The sequence below is a fragment of the Polistes fuscatus genome, unplaced genomic scaffold (assembly GCF_010416935.1).
Source record: "Polistes fuscatus isolate 324 unplaced genomic scaffold, CU_Pfus_HIC Scaffold21, whole genome shotgun sequence".
Taxonomy (NCBI): Eukaryota; Metazoa; Arthropoda; class Insecta; order Hymenoptera; family Vespidae; genus Polistes; species Polistes fuscatus.
In genome coordinates, this window is record NW_025113098.1 from 180,353 (window position 1) to 200,519 (window position 20,167).

Here is a 20,167-nt window from a genome sequence, read left to right on the forward strand (position 1 = left end):
CATCGGTGTATCGTCATTATTTTCCAAGTGTACCCTTAGTTAATTGTTTTGGTCATAAATCATTCGGAAAAAGTTTCGATGGTAAGTAAACTGTCCATAAAAAACAAGAATTAATATTTCCTTTATACGTGTTAGAAAAATTGATTTTTTTTTTGTCTGTGATTATTTCAGAAGCATATAAAAGAATATTAAATAATTCGAATGAAATTGGAGACGCAACTTTAATGATATTAACATATAATTAAATAAATTATCATACGTTCAACATGTTGAAATGGATAAGGAGCATTTTGCCATGTAAGACGCTGCGTATTTTGTTTGGAATTTTATCTATTGCAAGACGCTGCATATTTTGTTTGGAATTTTATCTATTACAAGACTCTGCGTATTTTGTTTGGAATTTTATCTATTGCAAAACACAGCAATATTTACTACGTTTGTTAAGAAATCCACATAAGAATATTCGACCTATATTGTTCCAATACTAATGTATTGTCTCCTTCATATAAACAATCGTAATTTCTATCTTTGCTAATTTCTGACTTACATCTAATTTTAAAATTTTAAATTCTTCTAAGAGTTTTAGGAGAACAAATTATACATTTCTAGACTAATTATCGTCTCCTTTAATCATTAGAGCTTTCATCATGATTAAAATAATCTTAATAAGACTTAATAATCTTAATTAGATCATCTGCATACATTTTTCTGACACTTTCTATGTTAACAATGTGAACAAATTGTAAAATAATTTTATAAGAAAACGCAAATAAATGTCACGTTAACTGATAATAATATCGATATTATTATTATTATTATTACAGAAAAAAGAACATATAAAAAGATGGAAACTAAATGAAAATGTAGGAATACAAATGCAACTGGGACTATCTGTGATATTCGAAATGCTTATAAATTATTATTTACAATAAACAAAACCTACTTATTAAAATCAAAGAATACAAAAGTACATAGAAGCTGACAAGTCCGTTTTTTTATTTACCAAGTTTTAGTTACTACTGGGACCACCAGAGAGCGATAGTATATACTTAACTATAGCGTGTTCAACTATGTTCAAATAATTAAGTGAATGAGGTTAACAATGTTATATGAATATTTCTTTATTAAAATGTAACAAAGATTGATTTATATAAATCTAACACAAAACTCAACAAGAATCTTTGGATAAAAGGAAGAACACTTGTTCGCGTTGCTTCCGCTGCGTTGAGAAGCACGTGTGTCGGTGGTCGAGAAAGAAAAGAGCCAATAGCAACAGTTATTCAGGTACATAGGGTTTTTTTGGTATTCAATTCCACCGCCAGAGGCGTGACTTCTTACCCCCTCCACTTTCTTATTTTACATCGTTTCATTTGTAATGCCACAATGATATATAAAAAATTTCAAATTTGATTTAAGTTGTAAGAGAGTAGTATCATTGCTTATAATAATAATAATAATCGTAAACACTAGTCAATAGGAGTGCTCTGCACTAAAACGAGGTTACCATTAAATATAGTGGAAAACCTAAACTAACTACTAAAACTTACAAAATTTATTACTAAAGATAATTGAGTTGGTATTAAGAGTAAAACGAATTTTCGAATAAGCTCCCTTAGCATTGAGCGGCAATTCGCTGGTACAAACTATCATAGAACAGTATAATACTATCAAAGAGCGGTACAATAGTATCAAAAAATACAATATTGTAGGAATCTTGAGGTTACTAGAGAAATCATTTCGGACGGAATGTATAACGAAAATATACTTTATTAGCTTCAACAAAATAGTTTAAGGGGTTATATCCAGTTGCGCGCGCAAAAGAACATGTTTTTCTATGAATTTTTTTTGGAAAGACCTTTTATTTAACATTTATATAAAAAACATGTACATATAGCAAATTTCTTAAATTTTAAAACCCTGTTGTCCGATTTCAAAAATATGATATTGTACTGCTCCTGTAGGCGATCTCCTGGAGATCTTTCAGAAAAAAGTATCCGGCGGCGAGCACGATATCTCTGGTTTGGATTACTAAAATAAAAAAATACAGAAAATGTCTTTAGTCGATAGATGAATACAGATATTAATCGAAGAAATAGTCAAAATTTTGATTTTTCACAAAATAGCGGCTTCCCAAAAAAAAATCAAAATTCTTCAAAAAATGTACACTTCAAGTGGTATAAAATATCGAAATAATTTTCAAAAATCTTATTCCTTCGATTAATACCTAGGGAATATATCTAAGAAAATTATGTAAAAATTCGAAACCGATCGGTCAAGCCGTTTCGGAGAAATCTTTATTAATATTAAATTATATTATTTATAATTTGTATTCTTTCAAAGTTTTCATTTGTTTTATTGTTTATTTTAAGTTAATCGACTAACGTAGTTTATATATTTTCGAGACTCTCATTTCCGGTTAGTGGAATAGTTCTCTTTTATCAAAATGGCTCCCAAACCGAAACCTACGGAGAAAAGTAAGTTTGAAAGTTTTATATATATTATAATTTTGTGTGTAAATTATATGCAATAAATGTTAAATAAAATGTAAATTAGTACAAGTAAGAAAATTCGCTATTATTATCGATTAAATCGCTAAGTGAATGAATGTTTACTTTAGCATAAACCTTCATTTTAGCAGGTAACAACCATGTGGTTTATCAAGCATATGTTTTTTATTTCATATATGATAGTTGTACATACTACATTGTTTTTATTTTAAAATATTTTTAATGAATTGATTGTTAAAAATACACAAACAATATTTTACGTGATATATTAAGAAGATTAGTAATATAACCTCTTAGTTGTGCTTTAGTAATATTATTATATCTTAAAATACTTTTCTCTTGCTTACAAATTCTTAGCAAGCAAAGCTTCTGAAAAGAAACCAGAAAAGAAAGCTGAGAAGAAACCGGCATCAGTTGCTGCTTCTTCTAAAGTAACAAAGCCAGCATCGAAGCCTGCTACTACCGCTGCAAAAAAAGCAGCTAGTACAAAACCTGCAAGTACTGCTAAACCTGCAGCAAAACCGGCAGCTAAGCCTGCGCCAAAAGTAGCAGCCAAGCCTCTTATTTCAAAACCCAAGAAAAATGCACAAACAGCAAAGAAAACACCTAAGGGAGGCAAGCCAGCAACACCTATTAAAAAAGCCCTTAAGACTCAGAAAAAGGTACTTATGAAATTTTAATTTTTTATTTTTCTGACTTTGTTTTATGACATTAAAATGATGAGATATGCTGAAGGGAATCTCTTTGAATTACTATGATAAAAATATTAAAGGTAGACTGAATATTTATGAATTATATGTAACGCATAAAAAAATTGGTTCATAAATTAGTTAAAAGGTATAATTGTTTGTTCGCATAGATCCTGAAAGGTGTACATGGATCTAGAGTAAGAAAAATTAGGACTTCCGTTCATTTCCACCGGCCGAAGACATTCAGGCCTCCGAGAAATCCTAAATATGCACGAAAATCTGTACCCAATAGAAGTCGGTGAGTACATTTGGATTTGATATACATATATTCGTATGTAAAATAACATGTAATATTATAGAGATGTATTTAATTTCTTTTGTTCTTTCAGAATGGATGCATTTAACATCATTAAATTTCCGTTGACTACAGAAGCAGCGATGAAAAAGATAGAGGACAATAATACATTAGTTTTTATTGTACATACGCGTGCAAATAAATATCATATCAAAGCATCTATTAAAAAGCTTTACGAGGTCGATGTGGCAAAAGTTAATACACTTATTAGGCCAGACGGAAAAAAGAAGGTATATGTCCGTTTAACGCGTGATTATGATGCTCTCGATGTTGCCAATAAGATTGGCATTATATAAATACGTTTAACGAATAATTTTTAAATATAAAAAATTGTCTGTATTGATAATAAGTCCAATGCAGTTCATGATTGTGTTTCGCGTTTTGTTCTATTGCCGACTACTACGCTCATTCATATCAGTTTCTCCTATTCTTCTATTCTTGTTTCCTTTTTTCATTATCGATAAAACATGTTCAGGACTGTTGGTTACTTCTTCTTTACATTTTATAACTATTTGGCCATTATCCTCGTGCAATTTTAAATCGTTTGAACTTTTATTTAAGAGATCATTAACTTTTTCATTATAAATTTCAAGATATGATACTCTATAAATAAACAAATATATACATTTAAATTTGTCTTCTCATCTTTACGTGTACCATTATATCTTTAATTATTTTACTATAAATTAACTTTATAAATATATAAACCACTTGATCACAAATTTATCCAATTTATTAAAAACAATGTACTTTAAATATAAAAAGTTAAGTATCGATCAAGTGGTTTGATAAGATAAATATATTATATATTAGGTAAAAACAACATAAACCTTAATAAAAATTCTCTTCTCAATGTATTAGCAATTGCATCGAACATGTGTTCGACAGCTAACGATATAATTCCAGGTTCATTTAAATCTCCCATCATAATAAACGTCTTTCCAGAACTTGTTTGACCATACGCAATAACTGTTCCATTAAAACCATTTACTGCTGCATCGACGATAGGTTTTACAACGGTATCAAATACATCTTTATTTGAAGTCGATTCATCAAAAATATGATCTAAAAGCATAATATTAAAATTTATATGTAAATAATTGCAAGGTATAATGATTATCTGTTATGAAAATAATATACTATACTATACTATAATATACTTATAATAGATAAATAAATATACGCCATAAGTGTTAATACCAAAATTAAATCCGCCGTCTCCACGTTTTTTCATTTCTTGATCAGTAGACGCTATATAATTTCCTTTTACTATCCATTGTTTTGGGAGATTTTCTTCTTTCTCTCTTTTAATCAAGGGTCTAACCTTGATGGCAACTTTAATACTATCAGACATTTTATCGGTTTTGATTTAATATTTCTTTACACTTTTACACTTGTTATTTTAATAATCCATCCAAATTGATAAATATCTTCCAAATCACTCGGTATTTTATTTTAACCGTTTTATCAACAACGGTTCTGAAATTAATTCAAATTCAAATACTTTTTGGTGGCGTCCTCATGTGGTGCGAACGAGCACGTGCTTTGACTAACGAAACTTTCATAAATTTACGCGCAGGATTGTACCGATAAAATTACATTCCCGAACTTAAAGCCAACGTAATATTTAAACTTTTCTTATTTATTACACCGTATATTATTATTTTCTAAATTATATTACAGCAATCACAAAATATTTGAATATAAAATTTCAAAAATTTGAATAACACCACCACCACTATTTTTGTTTAATATACATCTGCTCGTTACCACTCAATGCAGGGGTTTACCACTCAATGTTAGAGGATAAGGAGTTTATTTGATTTTTTTTATTAATACCGTTTATATACGTTTTATTAAACGTATATAAATACGTTTACTATTAATACCAACTTAATTATCTTTAGCAATAAATTTTTTAAGTTTTAGTAGTAAATTTAGGTTTTCCACTATATTTAATGGTAACCTTGTTTTAGTCCAGCGCACTCCTATTGACTAGTGTTTACAATTATTACTATTATTATAAGCAATGATACCACTCTTACAACTTAAATTAAATTTGAAATTTTTTATATATTGTTGTGGCATTACAAATGAAACGTTGTCAAATAAGAAAGTGGAGGGGGTAAGAAGTGGCAACCCTGCTGATATGCATGAAGCGACCGTGCAGCTAGCTTCACTACGAGGTTGCCAGATGGCGCATCGGATCGTTTTTAAAAATAAACATTTTTTTATGACTATACGACTAAACTAGTATTTACATTTTCGAGGCGCCCACTTCCGATTCGGAGTACTGTCTTTTTCATCAAAATGGCTCCAAAACCGAAACCCACGGAAAAAACTGGTAAATTTAAAATTATATTTTTATCATCTAATGGAATTGATTGAATAATGACAAATAAAATTGAAATTATTACGATTAAAAAAATATGAGTATATCGTCAAGTGAATGAATTTTTAATGACGTATATATATTCGTTATTGTAGATAACATAACCATGTGACGCCGTCACACGTGTCTATGAACGAATGAATTTTTTTTATTTGTATGAAGTTTTTCTTCTCTCTGTAGTAACAATGAATCGGTTATTAAGAGCATGAAAAAATATTTTACGTAAAGCGCTAAAGAGGAGATCACATTAGTATAACCTATAAAAGACAAAAGCAGATGCAACGTTGGTTATTGACAATAACAATAACAGTTCTTATTGTTGTATTTTTCTTGGTTATTTTTCCTTTTTAGCGAGCAAGACTTCGGAAAAAAAATCGGAAAAGAAAGCTGAGAAGAAACCAGCATCAGTTGCTGCTTCTTCTAAAGTAACAAAGCCAGCATCGAAGCCTGCTACTACCGCTGCAAAAAAAACAGCTAGTACAAAACCTGCAAGTACTGCTAAACCTGCAGCAAAACCGGCAGCTAAGCCTGCACCAAAAGTAGCAGCCAAGCCTCTAATTTCAAAACCTAAGAAAAATGCACAAACAGCAAAGAAAACTCCTAAGGGAGGCAAGCCAGCAACACCTATTAAAAAAGCCCTTAAGACTCAGAAAAAGGTACTTATGCAATTTTAGTTTTTTATTTTTCTGACTTTGTTTTATGACATTGAAATGATGAGATATGCTGAAGGGAATCTCTTTGAATTACTATGATAAAAATATTAAAGGTAGACTGAATATTTATGAATTATATGTAACGCAAAAAAATTGGTTCATAAATTAGTTAAAAGGTATAATTGTTTGTTCGCATAGATCCTGAAAGGTGTACATGGATCTAGAGTAAGAAAAATTAGGACTTCCGTTCATTTCCACCGGCCGAAGACATTCAGGCCTCCGAGAAATCCTAAATATGCACGAAAATCTGTACCCAATAGAAGTCGGTGAGTACATTTGGATTTGATATACATATATTCGTATGTAAAATAACATGTAATATTATAGAGATGTATTTAATTTTTTTTGTTCTTTCAGAATGGATGCATTTAACATCATCAAACTTCCTTTGACTACAGAAGCAGCTATGAAAAAAATAGAGGACAATAATACATTAGTTTTTATTGTGCATACGCGTGCTAGTAAGCATCATATCAAAGCTTCTATCAAAAAGCTTTACAAAGTTGATGTGGCTAAAGTGAATACACTTATAAGACCAGATGGGAAAAAGAAGGTATATGTCCGTTTAACGCGTGATTATGATGCTCTTGATGTTGCCAATAAGATTGGCATTATATAAATACGTTTAACGAATAATTATAAAATATAAAAAATTGTCTGTATTGATAATAAATCCAATGCAGTTCATGATTTTGTTTCGCGTTTTGTTCTATTGCCGACTCCTAGTAATTTATAACAAAAATTGATCTGTGTTCTAAATTACTCTTTTATATGTAGTATAAAACATTTTTATGTGTTTTGTTTTTATATAAAAAAGAAAATTTCTATATACAATACCATAAAAATATTTGTACTTACATTGGTACAGAATTAATTTCTTTTTATGTGACAGTGAACTAAATAAAATAATTTTTAAATTTGTTTTATAATATATAAGAATAATTGTAATATAAAATAAGTCATAAAATCTGTCACTATTACCAGGACTTAAATACTTATTCTGTTTTTTTAATCCACGAAAGTGGTATTTTTCTTAAATTTGCCGCGAACAAAATTATCATATCAAAATGGCCGTCATACTTCGATTTCCGTTTCGAACTAAAATGCTGTTTGACCATCTACAATTTTTGTAGTCCAATTCAAATAATTACCGCAACATTAGCAGACATAAATAATGGAGATATAATTCATATCTTTGCTTTCCAATATGACTAGAATTTTATTTGATCTATAAAAAAAATATATATAAGAGAATATATACAAATTACTGTTAGAAGTGACACGTGTCATCAAAATTTGGCATAATTAAACGTCATCCCACATGGAAGGAACATGACATACTTCACATCACAACAAATTATTTAAACCGTTATAATTATATGATAGAGGCCTAGATAAAAGTTAATGTTTCCTTTTTTTTTTTCATATATATATTATTGAACGTACGTATGTACATATTTCAAAATGCAGTGGCCATCAATAAGTCTTATACTTTCTGAAGTGTTTTTAGCATATATTCTTTATTCAATATATACATTATCTTTATTATTTGTTGTTCCTTCCTGTGAAAAAGGAAAACCATGCCTAGAATCTTATTTATACAAAAATCCACAATTCCAATTACATATTTATAGTTCGGTAACAGAGAGACCAATAGAAAGAGAAGTTCATTTTTTGCATACGCTGCAAGACTTTAATTACACTCAAACGCAAAACATGTAAGCTTTATTATACATATATATTATATGATATTTATTTATAATTAGATTTCTTTCATATTGTTAATCAAATTTACAAACATACTAGAAAGATTATTTTAAATCTTTAACGTAATCCTGAACATATATTTATATATAAGTTACTCGATTACTCCGATGGTATACATATGCCTTCAATGTTATCGTTCATTTACAAAGAGTTAACTATAATATTATAATATACAGTAAGCTTTATTATACATATCTATTATATGATATTTATTTATAATTAGATTTCTTTCATATTGTTAATCAAATTTACAAACATACTAGAAAAATTATTTTAAATCTTTAACGTAATCCTGAACATATATTTATATATAAGTTACTCGATTACACCGATGGTATACATATGCCTTCAATGTTATCGTTCATTTACAAAGGGTTAACTATAATATTATAATATACATTTACATAATTCACATAGTATTCATTCTAGCTTTATCGATCAAATTAACATTCAATTATTAACATCGACAAATAATCATTTTTTCCTCTTAGTTCTCTTTCCATAGATCTTCCTCGAAGGACTAAACAGAATGGAACATTGTTTCTACATGTGATAATGGTGCCTATTTTCCATAAACAAGTTAAATCCTTTAAAGAATTGCAAAAGGTATAAAGATATATAAATGTCGTTATCGAATATATTATATTGTATATAAATATACTTTTTCTTTTTTTTTTTTTTATAGGATTTACTTATGGCATATACTACTATAAAACTAACACAATATTCAGTACCTGAAGCAGAAGTTTTTAATTTATTAGGAGATCGAGATGTAAGTGAAAGAAAAACAACAAAATATGTGCACCCTGTAGCGCATATTAAAAGCAAAGTTACATTTACAATAATGACAGAGGATATTAAATTTCCTACAGATGGTGTACCCATGGAACTCATACATGATTTAAGGTATAATTTATTGAATCTTATATAGACTATTCTAATAAATCTTATCAAATAAATTATTTTTATTGTAATATGTAATATGATCATTTACAATTGTACGAGACACAATATTGACCAAATTACAACCATAACTTTTTACAATAAAGCTATAATAACCATTTGTCTAATATTGTGTTTCGTACAATTGTTATTTTATTATATTAAATGTCTTTATAAAATTTTATTTGTTATATTATTATATATTATATTATTTACTATATATATTTACATATTTATTATATTATTATACAGGATAATAAATGGTAATAAATTTTTACCAATTATTAACTACGACTTTTTACAAACTCGTCATCGTGATCTTTTACAAATATCACCGCAGAATAAAACTGTTAATGTTTCTCTCATGTATACTCCAATAACTCTTGGAAAATTAAGATTGATATTGCACGTTGAAGCTGCTATGCAGAGTTTGAAAAATCTTGGATTTTCAGACAAAGATATAGATGAAGTTAAAGGAATTTTTGCAGATACTAACATATACTTATTAGGAAGTACTTTCTTCATTGCAGCCGTTCATGTAAGAATATAATAAAATATTATAAATGTATGTTATAAAATATTAACATGTTAAACACACCATGCTGGTTCCTATGAACCATCCTTAGACCTGTGTTAATTGAAATAATTTATTTACAGCTTCTGTTTGATTTTCTCGCTTTCAAAAATGATGTAAGTTTTTGGAGAAGAAAGAATAATCTTGCTGGACTTAGCAAATGGACAGTGGTATGGAGAGCTTTCAGTCAGACAATCATTTTTTTCTATTTATTAGAAGAAAATTCATCTTTACTTGTGCTCATCCCAACTGGAATAGGCACCATTATAGAGGTACATAGTATAATTTGTATAAAACAGTAGTGTCCATAAGTTATATCATGTAACGATTTAAATGAATTAACTATAATTAACAAATAGTTTTTTATTAATATATTTTATTACATTAGCGTACCAATTGATTATAAAAGAAATTGTATAATATTCTTTTTTATGGATAATTAATGAAAATAAGTCATGGTTAGAGGAATGCATTTGAGAATTAGATTTATAGACTAATATATACTGGACACACTGTTGTTTTTAAACAATGAAATAAACATTTTAACTATACTAATAATATTTCTTAACAGTTATGGAAATTAAAAAAAATATTCAGAGTAGAAGTGATCAGTTATAATGGTATTTTTCCAAGAATTCACTTTAATGAGAATAAAATCAATGCAGCCGAAGCAAAAACAAGAGTATTTGATGCCGAAAGTATGCGTTATCTAAGCTATTTATTATATCCACTTGTTATCGGTGCTGCACTTTATTCGCTACTTTATCAACATCACAAAAGGTAAGAAAATGTGTTATTGAAATTAATGTTGATTTTATTGAGAGCTATATCTAATATTCATAATTTTAATAAATATAAATTTGTTTTTATTTAAACGTATTATCAAATGTATTTAATGTTTATTATAGCTGGTACTCTTGGACGATAAATTCTCTGGTGAATGGTGTCTACGCATTTGGATTTTTATTCATGCTTCCACAACTTTTCATTAATTATAAATTAAAATCTGTAGCTCACTTGCCGTGGAGAGCTTTCATGTATAAAGCATTTAATACTTTCATCGATGACATATTTGCTTTTATTATTACAATGCCAACTGCTCATAGAATAGCATGCTTCAGAGATGATGCAGTTTTTCTTATTTATCTTTATCAGAGATGGTAAGATAACTTTTCTATTATCCACCCCCCTCCCCTCCCCTCCCATCTGTAATGTTTGATAAATATATGTTTAATATTGTTTTGGATATTAATGTTAATTTATAAGAATAATATTTTCCAGGTTGTATCCCGTTGATAAATCGCGTACAGACGCTGAAGCTATAACAGAAGAACCTGTAAGCGTTTATAATTCAACGAAAAAGATTAATTAAAAAACGGTTATCATATATATATTCTATCAATCAATCAATCAATCAGACAAATATTCGGACACTAGTATAACTTCGAACATTGTGCTTTATATATTAAGTAAACATATAATAAACAGAAAAAAGGTTTAATGTTGTTATATTGCAGTTTCTTGTTAACAAAAATACAGAAAAATTTTTTATTTTCTACATACAATTTGTTGAAATAATTACAAAGATATCAAATTTCAGCTAATTCTGAAGTCTAACAAATATTTGGAAGTTAGGCATATTTCAGGAGATTTTCATTCCTAGAACAGTGAAACGGATAATGTTTCTAAACGCACACTGCTGAAAAAACGTTCCGAAAATTTTGTACGGAAGATGTATCATACAAATCGACTGTTCATCTGATACACATGCATTTCATCATGTTTCATCGTCATAAGTAGTAATTTATCATTTTCAGTATCAAAATATTCAATTATTGAAATTCAAAAAAATACAATAAAAGTATCTAATAAATAAACTTGTATTGATTTTGGTAAGTAAGTAGGTAGACAAAATTGTAAGTAAAGAAAATGTAATGCGAAGAAAGCGAGGATAGCGATAAACAAGCATAGAAAACATTAAATTCGGTCTAAATATATGATAAGGTAAAGAAATCTAAAATTTATTTAAAGAATTCTTTTTTTTAATTTATGTATATAAGCAAGAAACGGAATTTTAAAGCAATATATGAAAAAAAAAAAGAAAAGAAAGAAAAAAATCATTAAAAAAGCAACATTTAATAAAAGGGAAGAAATTAATATATACTTATATAATTTATAATATATATTTTTATTATAAATAAAAAAATGTTTAATCAAATATAAGTTTTATGTAGTATATTACATGAATTATCTACATGCCGTTAATTCTTTAAAATAATCGAAACTATAATTATATCTCTTGTAAATAATATTATAAATTTGTCTCTAAATGTATATTATTATATACTATTATTTATTTATATAAAAAAAAATAATATTATTATTACTCATACCTTTAGCAACTCTTTGATGTTTTTACGATAATAAAATCACTACGTATTCACAGCCATTATAACAAATTGATGGTAAATATAATTGCTTGCATCGAAAGAGTTAATCTATGAAAAAAATTAAATCATTGACATTTTTGAAAATATAGAAATGAAATACTTGTTGTTGGTCATATCAATAATATAACTTTGATAAAAATTACGTGTATATTCATACACGGTTTATTCAAAATATAGATCATTTTTTTAGGATACAATAACTTTACAAAAACAACAAAAGAAAAGTATTTGTGTTCACCTGTACTTTTTTTTAACTATTCTTTCTTTAATATCTTAAAAGTAGCCCCTAAACATAAATGATCACTTCCAACAGCAAAATTAGGTATCGTAAGTAAATTTGTACACTTTTCAACAGTTGGCAAGGTGTATATATCTACTGGTTCAAGATCGCTATAAAATATGTAATCAACTGTAATCCATTTCCCTTGATTAGTTGTTACTTCCTGATTTCCATGCGTGTCTGCATGTTTATAGACACTACGCAAATTAAAAGGATGTGTTAATTTGCCAGATGAAAATTTGATATAATTATTTTTTGTTATTTCAATGATTTGCGGTTCATTTTTCCTTGTATCAAATTCAGTTTGATTAAATACAGCTATGCCATATGACGCATCTTGTTTATCGTCATATTTAGTGTCCTTTGTCTATAACAATACATATATCAGGATTCTCTAGTTAAATTTGATATACAATTTATAATAAGAAAAAAAGAAAAACAGTTATAATTTGCGATTTTACTGTGTATTATACATGTATACACATGTATTAACGTTTAAAGGAAAACTGTTAATAATTTATAATTTTCATTTATAAAACACAATTTGAAAATATTTAAAAATATAAATATCTTTTCCATTATTTCCTTAGATATTATAATTATTGAAATAATGTACCTTTGCATCTTCAGTAATATTTTCTCTTAATCTTTTTATTAACAGATGAAAATATTGACAATTATCCGTAACACGTAATCGTGGAGGTATTAATATGTAAGATAAAGTACGAAAATCAGCAGGTTCCAGATTTTGCCCTTTACCGTAATACTTAAAATATCCTTCGGTTATAAACTTATAAACACCCGTATAAGGCTTTAAATTAAAATCGCCCGAAAAAATAATTGGTAGATACTTTGGGCCCGATCTGTACCACAATAAGCAAATATTTATAATATATGAAGAAACTATAGATTATATTAGATTAATAGTAATCGTTGAATATTCCTTACGGTGTATTCTCAATAAATGCAATTCTTTCAATTTCTGTAAACAGCAGTTGAGTTTGCGCTAATCTGATATCATTTCGTCTTGGATTGAAGAGCAAGTGGGTAGTAGCTATAACGATCTGTGTATTTGGACTATTACGAAGCGATAGTTTAGCAACTATGCCAACGTTGTCTCTGTTAAGCAGTTCTATGCCTGGTTGATAATACTCTACTTTCACATAATCTATCAAATTGAATTGATCGGAATGGTACAATAATAATAAACCATCCCTTTTGTCATTAGTCCGCTTTTTGTAAAGATATTTGTAACCATGTTCTTTAAAAGGTTTCAAAAATTCGTTTAAGTAATCTTCTTGCACTTCTTGGAGACATATAATCTATGCAACACATAGTCAAAATATTTACATAGAAAAATATAAACACAAAAGTTTGTTATATTTTGTGCTCGACTTACATCAGCATGCGCCCCAAGTATTTCTTGTAATAGAAGGGGCTTTCTTATTTCCCAAGATAATGCTTCCCTATTATGTTGCTTATATAGATATATATTATCTTCCAAAAGATTTTGTGCGAGAATATTGAAAGACAATAATCTGAACACAAATGCATCGTCTCCATCTACTTGTACTTTCCCTAAACTCAGGTCAGAATTAAAACAATTATAAAATAACATCGATAATAAGATTAAAAAACCTAGAGTAAACCCTTACTAATTTAATTTATTTGCAAATTTACAATATTATGTGAAAACAAAAGGCCAATTACATAAGTAAAATCAAATATTATGATTAATATTTAAACCAAAGATAGACCTTAAAATATATAAAGTTGTAAAGATTATTATAAATTTACATACTTGCAGTTTGGCAATAAATTATATATAGAAATAAATCTCTTGCGGTTTCTAGAGTTAATATAAACGTTGTATAAGGCGAGTCAGTCAGTGTTTATATTTCAAATCTTATTTTGAAGAAGAAATATAATAGCAGAATAGAGCGATTCTTTTCAAAGTATTTTTCTCTTTTAATACAACTTAATGTTATACTTAACAGTTTTTAGTATCTTTCGAGTACCAAAAATCTTTTGAATGACAACTCGCATATAAATAAAAGTACTTAAAAATTAAAAAAACATAAATATTGTATTATTGATTGTTGCGCTTAAATTATATTAGTTAGGGTTTACGATATTAAATGAAATATTATTTCTTACCTTTTCCTTTCCTTGCCCAGTTCCTTAACGCATTATAATTTTGTTGATCGGTAATACTATTTTGTTCTATAGACGAGCAAACATCCATATTATTCGCCATTGAATCAGTGTAACTGTTAGATATATTATATGGTATATCGCAGGTCATTAAATTATTATTTGTAACAAAAGACGTATCCAAAAATGGTTCTATGATATTTTTATTAAGTTCTTGATATGCCATTGGATTAACCATTGACTCAATTATGTTTGAATACGTTGAAAATAATGTCTCTGGAAATGATGCACTTTTGCAATGATATCCAAAAATTTTGTGTTGTTGCAGGGGCAACTCGAGCATGTGAAGGATCTAAAAAAGACCGTTATCGGTTATACTAGCACATAGACATAAAGAACAGAATTACCAACAATAAAGAATTGTAATGTAAATCATATCTGCATTAACTTTTTTTCTTTACTAAGAGATCAAAAAGAATAATAAAAAAGAAATCTTCTACAAAGAAAGATGTAAGAAACTACTAACCTTAACCTTTGTCTCTAATGTCAAATTCTTACATAATATGATAATCAAAAAGATTTACTCGTATCAGTCACAATAATCTAACTTACCTTTTGTTCCTGACGCAACAGGCCGATGTGAATATTACGACTAAAGTTTGTAATAGAAGTTGTAGTTAGTAATCTTGTTGCGTTCATTTATTCGAATGAATTTTATTATTTTAACACAGTATAATTTATTCTTTGATAAAACATAACCACAAATTAATCATTTTTATTTATTATTTTATTCCGCGAATGAATCATTTAGATCATCAATTCGATTAACATTCGTTCGATCATTTCAACACGTTTCACGTGACTTACAAGTTTTCATTTTTTCAAAGTTTCGCAATTTCGGACAAAATTAATTTGGAAATTAATTCTATGTTTTAATGTCAATAGTATCAAACATAAGGAAGAAAGTATAACAGTAATGAAAATTGTATAGACGTAATCGCCATTTAAGAAATACAACAAAACGTTTTTATAATACGATAAAATAAAAAAACATATGCATATGCATATTATATAAATTATTTGGAAACATAACCTTCTACAACTATACGATTATATTATTCACATTAAGATCATATAATAATATGTTTAATTAATAAGGAGATTAAATTTACTTAAAAGTAAATATACAATACACTTGCACTTTGTTTTCGTAAGATTTACAGTATTCTATACCATGCTGCTAGCTTTTGACTTTTTTCATTATTTTTATTATTTTTACTATTTCTATTATTCGATTATTTCGATCATATCGATGTATCTCGGTATATCGATATATCGATATAATCGATTCCAAATCGCCTATTGACTAACATCTAAAGTTAGTCTATGTTTTCGTGTTGACAGTTCATTATATTTTATTGAATAATTTCAAAATAAATAAGTGTATAATTAAATAGGAAAAATGTCGCTTGCTGACGAGTTGTTAGCAGATTTAGAAGAAAATGATGATTCCAATCGAATGGAAGAAGAACCAGAACCAGATTTTATTCCACCAAATATTTCCAAACCCATTGAAGAAGGTTAGTTTTTATTTCTCATTGTACATATTATTGTTTACTTTTTTTTTCTTTTTTATTTTTCTTATATTTTTATTACAGAAATAAAAGTTGCTTCAGTGAGAGAATTAGCAAAGCTTCGTGATTCTGAAGAGTTGAAGATGATTATGTTTGAAATAGAAAAATATAGTAAAGTACCTAAGAAATCAACAGATATCATAGGTCCTGTTGAATCTGATCCAGAATATCAATTGATCGTTGAAGCCAACAATATGGCAGTTGATATAGACAATGAAATAGGTAATTCGTTTGTTTAAGTGATCATACTGATCAATTTTCTCATATATTTATCATTATAAATACATTTATTTTAATGTTTCATATAGCTACGATCCATCGGTTTACAAGAGACAAATACTCAAAAAGGTTTCCAGAACTTGAGTCATTAGTAGTAGGACCGTTGGAATACGTTATGACTGTACGAGAACTTGGAAATGATCTTGATAAAGCAAAAAATAATGAAACTTTACAACAATTTCTTACGCAAGCTACTATAATGGTTGTTTCTGTTACGGCTTCTACAACGCAAGGGTAAATAATTGATATCATTTAAATATCTCTATTATGTTTGAGTTCTTATTATTGTAATCATATTTCTGTTATTACATTTTATTACAGACAATTATTAAGCGAAGAAGAAAAAGAAGCTATATGCGAAGCCTGCGACATGGCAGTAGAATTAAATAATTGTAAATCCAAAATATTAGAATATGTAGAAAGTAGAATGACTTTTATAGCACCAAATCTTTCTGTAATAGTTGGAGCATCTACTGCTGCAAAATTAATGGGTATTTTTTATATAAATATATCTCATAATTTTAAACATTACATTTATTTTTGAAAATCTAACATATTTACATGATTTATTAGGTGTTGCCGGAGGTTTGACAAAGCTGTCCAAAATGCCATCTTGCAACGTATTAGTCTTAGGATCCCAAAGAACAACGCTTTCTGGTTTTTCACAAATGGCGAGTCTACCTCACACAGGATTTATATATTATTCTGACATTGTCCAAGAAACACCACCTGTGAGTTTATACAAAATTATTATAAATAAATATTTCATATAGCAGTTATGTAATATTTCACAATGAAATTATTTTTAAGGATTTACGTAGAAAAGCAGCTAGGCTTGTCGCAGCAAAAGGTACATTAGCTGCTCGTGTAGATGCTTTTCACGAAAGTACAGATGGTCATGTTGGACAATTATTTCGCGATGAGATAGAAAAGAAATTAGATAAATTACAAGAACCACCTCCTGTCAAATTTATTAAACCTTTACCGAAACCAATCGACCCAAGTCGGAAGAAACGTGGTGGCAAACGCGTTAGAAAAATGAAGGAACGTTATGCAATTACAGAATTTAGAAAACACGCAAATAGGATGAATTTTGCAGATATAGAGAACGACGCTTATCAAGAAGACCTTGGATATTCAAGAGGTACGATTGGAAAAGCCGGAACAGGACGCATTAGATTGCCACAAATCGATGAAAAAACAAAAGTTCGAATTTCAAAGACTTTGCAAAAAAATTTACAAAAACAACAGCAATGGGGCGGAAGTACTAGTGTTAAGAAACAAGTTTCAGGAACGGCTTCAAGTGTAGCATTTACACCATTGCAGGTAAAATTTTCTAAATATTTTAATGACTATAATTATTCATTTACTATAATCATTTATTATATTATATCATTTATCGTAGGGTTTGGAAATTGTTAATCCACAAGCCGCAGAGAAAAAAGTTAATGAAGCTAATGCCAAATACTTCTCCAATACAGCTGGTTTCTTAAAAGTAAAGAAACCTTAAACTGTGAATCTGTATTATATGTACATATTTATAAATATAGTTTTTGTTATAATAACATATAATTAAATGCTTAATAGTAAGTAAAATTCGTCGCAATGTATATTAATTAAAAGACTATTTTGCTGGAAACCTTACTTATGTAAAAGCATAACAATATTTATGATGTTTCCAGAGTTTTCATATACATATTGTCAAAGCATGGTTGTTCTATCTATTTCAGAACAACTATGGGAAAATTTTTCATTGCTAGATTCTAAAATTTACTACTAATTATTAAATTTATATTTTCGCGCCGAAATAATTTGCGATCTATGCGCCATCTATTGACTCCGTCGCGAATTAAAAGTGATTTAGTTTATAGAATTGGTAGTCTTGTAAAAAAACAGTGCTTAACCTATTTCTATGACATAATAATATTTTAGACAGATTGTATCGTACGTTCATATAATAAAAATCAACAAAATGATAGAACATCGTGCTGTTACACCTATAATTGAAAAATTCCGCGACTTTCTTCGAGGTGTAAGTAATTAATAATGTTAGTTATAACATTTTTTTATATTTGCAGCTTCATACCGATTATTAATTTATTTTTTAAATTCTAAATTATGTATATTGGAAACAAGTTTTCATTTGTGACATGTTATTATATATATTACAATTTATTTAGAATAATCAAATGTTAAATAGAATGAAATTAACAAAAATAAGTAGATTTACGTTATTACATATTTTATTTAAGTAAAAAATTAATGAAAACAATTGACTTGTATGTGATACTAAATTTAACTTCATAATAATAAATATTAATAATAATATATATATATATACATACAATAGATGTTTATATTAATGTTATAAATATATTCTTTCATATAATGATTATTAATATTTTATGAACAGAGAGCACTTCTTACTCAATTACGATATGCAGATAAAATTGCTGCACGAACACAACCTCCACCTGAAGTACCAGGTGGACCGTATCATAAAACTTCAAAAGTATATTACTATAGTCGTGATGGTAGACGAGAAGTTAAACCGCCAATTGAAGTTTTGATGGATAAACAAATTACAGCAGGGTAATGTTATTTCATCGTATTTATCTTTTTTAATCGTGCAAGTTTAATATTTCATTGGCTTACAACGCTCTTTAAAGGATTTACAATAACTTCTGTTATATACGTAAACATAATATGTCTTATATAGATCAAAACTTATATTTACAGTACATTGATATATTTTAATCTATTTTATTAATATCATATTTTATATAGTTGCCAAAAACAATAAATAAAATATCAAATATGTAATACGAACTAATACTTTAAAGAAGAGCAATATCATTATATATCAATCTCTGGATAATCGAGGATAAAATTACAAATTATGAGAACAAAAATAAATCTTTTTATGATTTTTCAAGTGTTTAACTTTCTGCACGTATATGAAATCTGTTAATTAAGCATCTAATTCAAAACAAATGTTATTACGCTGTGCCTTAACTCCATTTTACATAAATTCATTTTGTAAGAAATATTGACTTACAATAATTTCATATTTTAACGCAAATATAAACGTTAATTCATAAATTTCAGAAGCGAACAGAAAGCTGTTGGACAAAAGTATGCTACCCCAGGAAAAAGATATCTATGCTAAATAACATATTAATTCAGATGTAGAAAAATAATTACTTATTTGGATATAAATAAATTATATTGTAGTTATATGAGTATCGTTGTAAATATTACATAAATGAATTTGATTATATATTATCAAATAGATTATTTGTATATTTATTTATTTATTGATATTAAGTCTAATTTTAGATTGATGCAAAAATAATGGCCAAGTTTTCTTTTACTAACTTTTTTCAATGCCGACATCCAGCTTTGGTCAATCTAAAATATCTAGAAAATAT

The 20,167-nt window shown here is 27.7% G+C and overlaps 7 protein-coding genes across 8 annotated transcripts; 5 read left to right on the top strand and 2 right to left on the bottom strand.

Moving 5' to 3' along the window:
- Positions 1–2,385: 2,385 nt before the first annotated feature.
- LOC122517781 (60S ribosomal protein L23a-like) lies at positions 2,386–4,761 on the top strand. The gene is made up of 4 exons (XM_043636341.1): positions 2,386–2,474; positions 2,865–3,169; positions 3,367–3,494; positions 3,586–4,761. Exons 1-4 carry the CDS (start codon positions 2,444–2,446, stop codon positions 3,845–3,847), a joined length of 726 nt encoding a protein of 241 aa, XP_043492276.1. The 5' UTR covers positions 2,386–2,443; the 3' UTR covers positions 3,848–4,761.
- Positions 4,063–5,435, bottom strand: LOC122517786 (kinesin-like protein KIN-7N). The gene is made up of 2 exons (XM_043636346.1): positions 4,752–5,435; positions 4,063–4,616 (listed from the first exon to the last, which is right to left on the bottom strand). The coding sequence occupies exons 1-2, from the start codon at positions 4,903–4,905 to the stop codon at positions 4,354–4,356; spliced, it is 417 nt and encodes a 138-aa protein (XP_043492281.1). The 5' UTR covers positions 4,906–5,435; the 3' UTR covers positions 4,063–4,353.
- A 365-nt stretch (positions 5,436–5,800) lies between these two features.
- LOC122517780 (60S ribosomal protein L23a-like) lies at positions 5,801–7,343 on the top strand. Its single transcript, XM_043636340.1, has 4 exons — positions 5,801–5,895; positions 6,295–6,599; positions 6,795–6,922; positions 7,014–7,343. Exons 1-4 carry the CDS (start codon positions 5,862–5,864, stop codon positions 7,273–7,275), a joined length of 729 nt encoding a protein of 242 aa, XP_043492275.1. The 5' UTR covers positions 5,801–5,861; the 3' UTR covers positions 7,276–7,343.
- A 398-nt stretch (positions 7,344–7,741) lies between these two features.
- Positions 7,742–11,499, top strand: LOC122517765 (cleft lip and palate transmembrane protein 1-like protein). The gene is made up of 8 exons (XM_043636317.1): positions 7,742–8,374; positions 8,915–9,029; positions 9,109–9,329; positions 9,618–9,903; positions 10,023–10,211; positions 10,511–10,719; positions 10,848–11,099; positions 11,221–11,499. Exons 1-8 carry the CDS (start codon positions 8,121–8,123, stop codon positions 11,309–11,311), a joined length of 1,617 nt encoding a protein of 538 aa, XP_043492252.1. The 5' UTR covers positions 7,742–8,120; the 3' UTR covers positions 11,312–11,499.
- A 648-nt stretch (positions 11,500–12,147) lies between these two features.
- On the bottom strand, positions 12,148–16,164 carry LOC122517764 (protein angel). 2 transcript variants are annotated; one of them, XM_043636316.1, is made up of 7 exons: positions 15,436–16,164; positions 14,827–15,175; positions 14,069–14,247; positions 13,618–13,991; positions 13,286–13,532; positions 12,628–13,036; positions 12,148–12,437 (listed from the first exon to the last, which is right to left on the bottom strand). In XM_043636316.1, the coding sequence occupies exons 1-6, from the start codon at positions 15,520–15,522 to the stop codon at positions 12,644–12,646; spliced, it is 1,629 nt and encodes a 542-aa protein (XP_043492251.1). In that variant the 5' UTR covers positions 15,523–16,164; the 3' UTR covers positions 12,148–12,437; positions 12,628–12,643. The 2 variants fall into 2 exon arrangements, with proteins under 2 accessions (XP_043492251.1, XP_043492250.1); XM_043636315.1 differs by lacking the exon at positions 12,148–12,437 and having other exon boundaries at positions 12,523–13,036.
- A 20-nt stretch (positions 16,165–16,184) lies between these two features.
- Positions 16,185–18,380, top strand: LOC122517766 (U4/U6 small nuclear ribonucleoprotein Prp31-like). The gene is made up of 7 exons (XM_043636318.1): positions 16,185–16,403; positions 16,482–16,679; positions 16,766–16,970; positions 17,058–17,227; positions 17,310–17,467; positions 17,547–18,062; positions 18,142–18,380. The coding sequence occupies exons 1-7, from the start codon at positions 16,286–16,288 to the stop codon at positions 18,244–18,246; spliced, it is 1,470 nt and encodes a 489-aa protein (XP_043492253.1). The 5' UTR covers positions 16,185–16,285; the 3' UTR covers positions 18,247–18,380.
- A 93-nt stretch (positions 18,381–18,473) lies between these two features.
- On the top strand, positions 18,474–19,973 carry LOC122517789 (NADH dehydrogenase [ubiquinone] 1 alpha subcomplex subunit 7-like). The gene is made up of 3 exons (XM_043636349.1): positions 18,474–18,768; positions 19,150–19,328; positions 19,845–19,973. Exons 1-3 carry the CDS (start codon positions 18,709–18,711, stop codon positions 19,903–19,905), a joined length of 300 nt encoding a protein of 99 aa, XP_043492284.1. The 5' UTR covers positions 18,474–18,708; the 3' UTR covers positions 19,906–19,973.
- Positions 19,974–20,167: the final 194 nt, after the last annotated feature.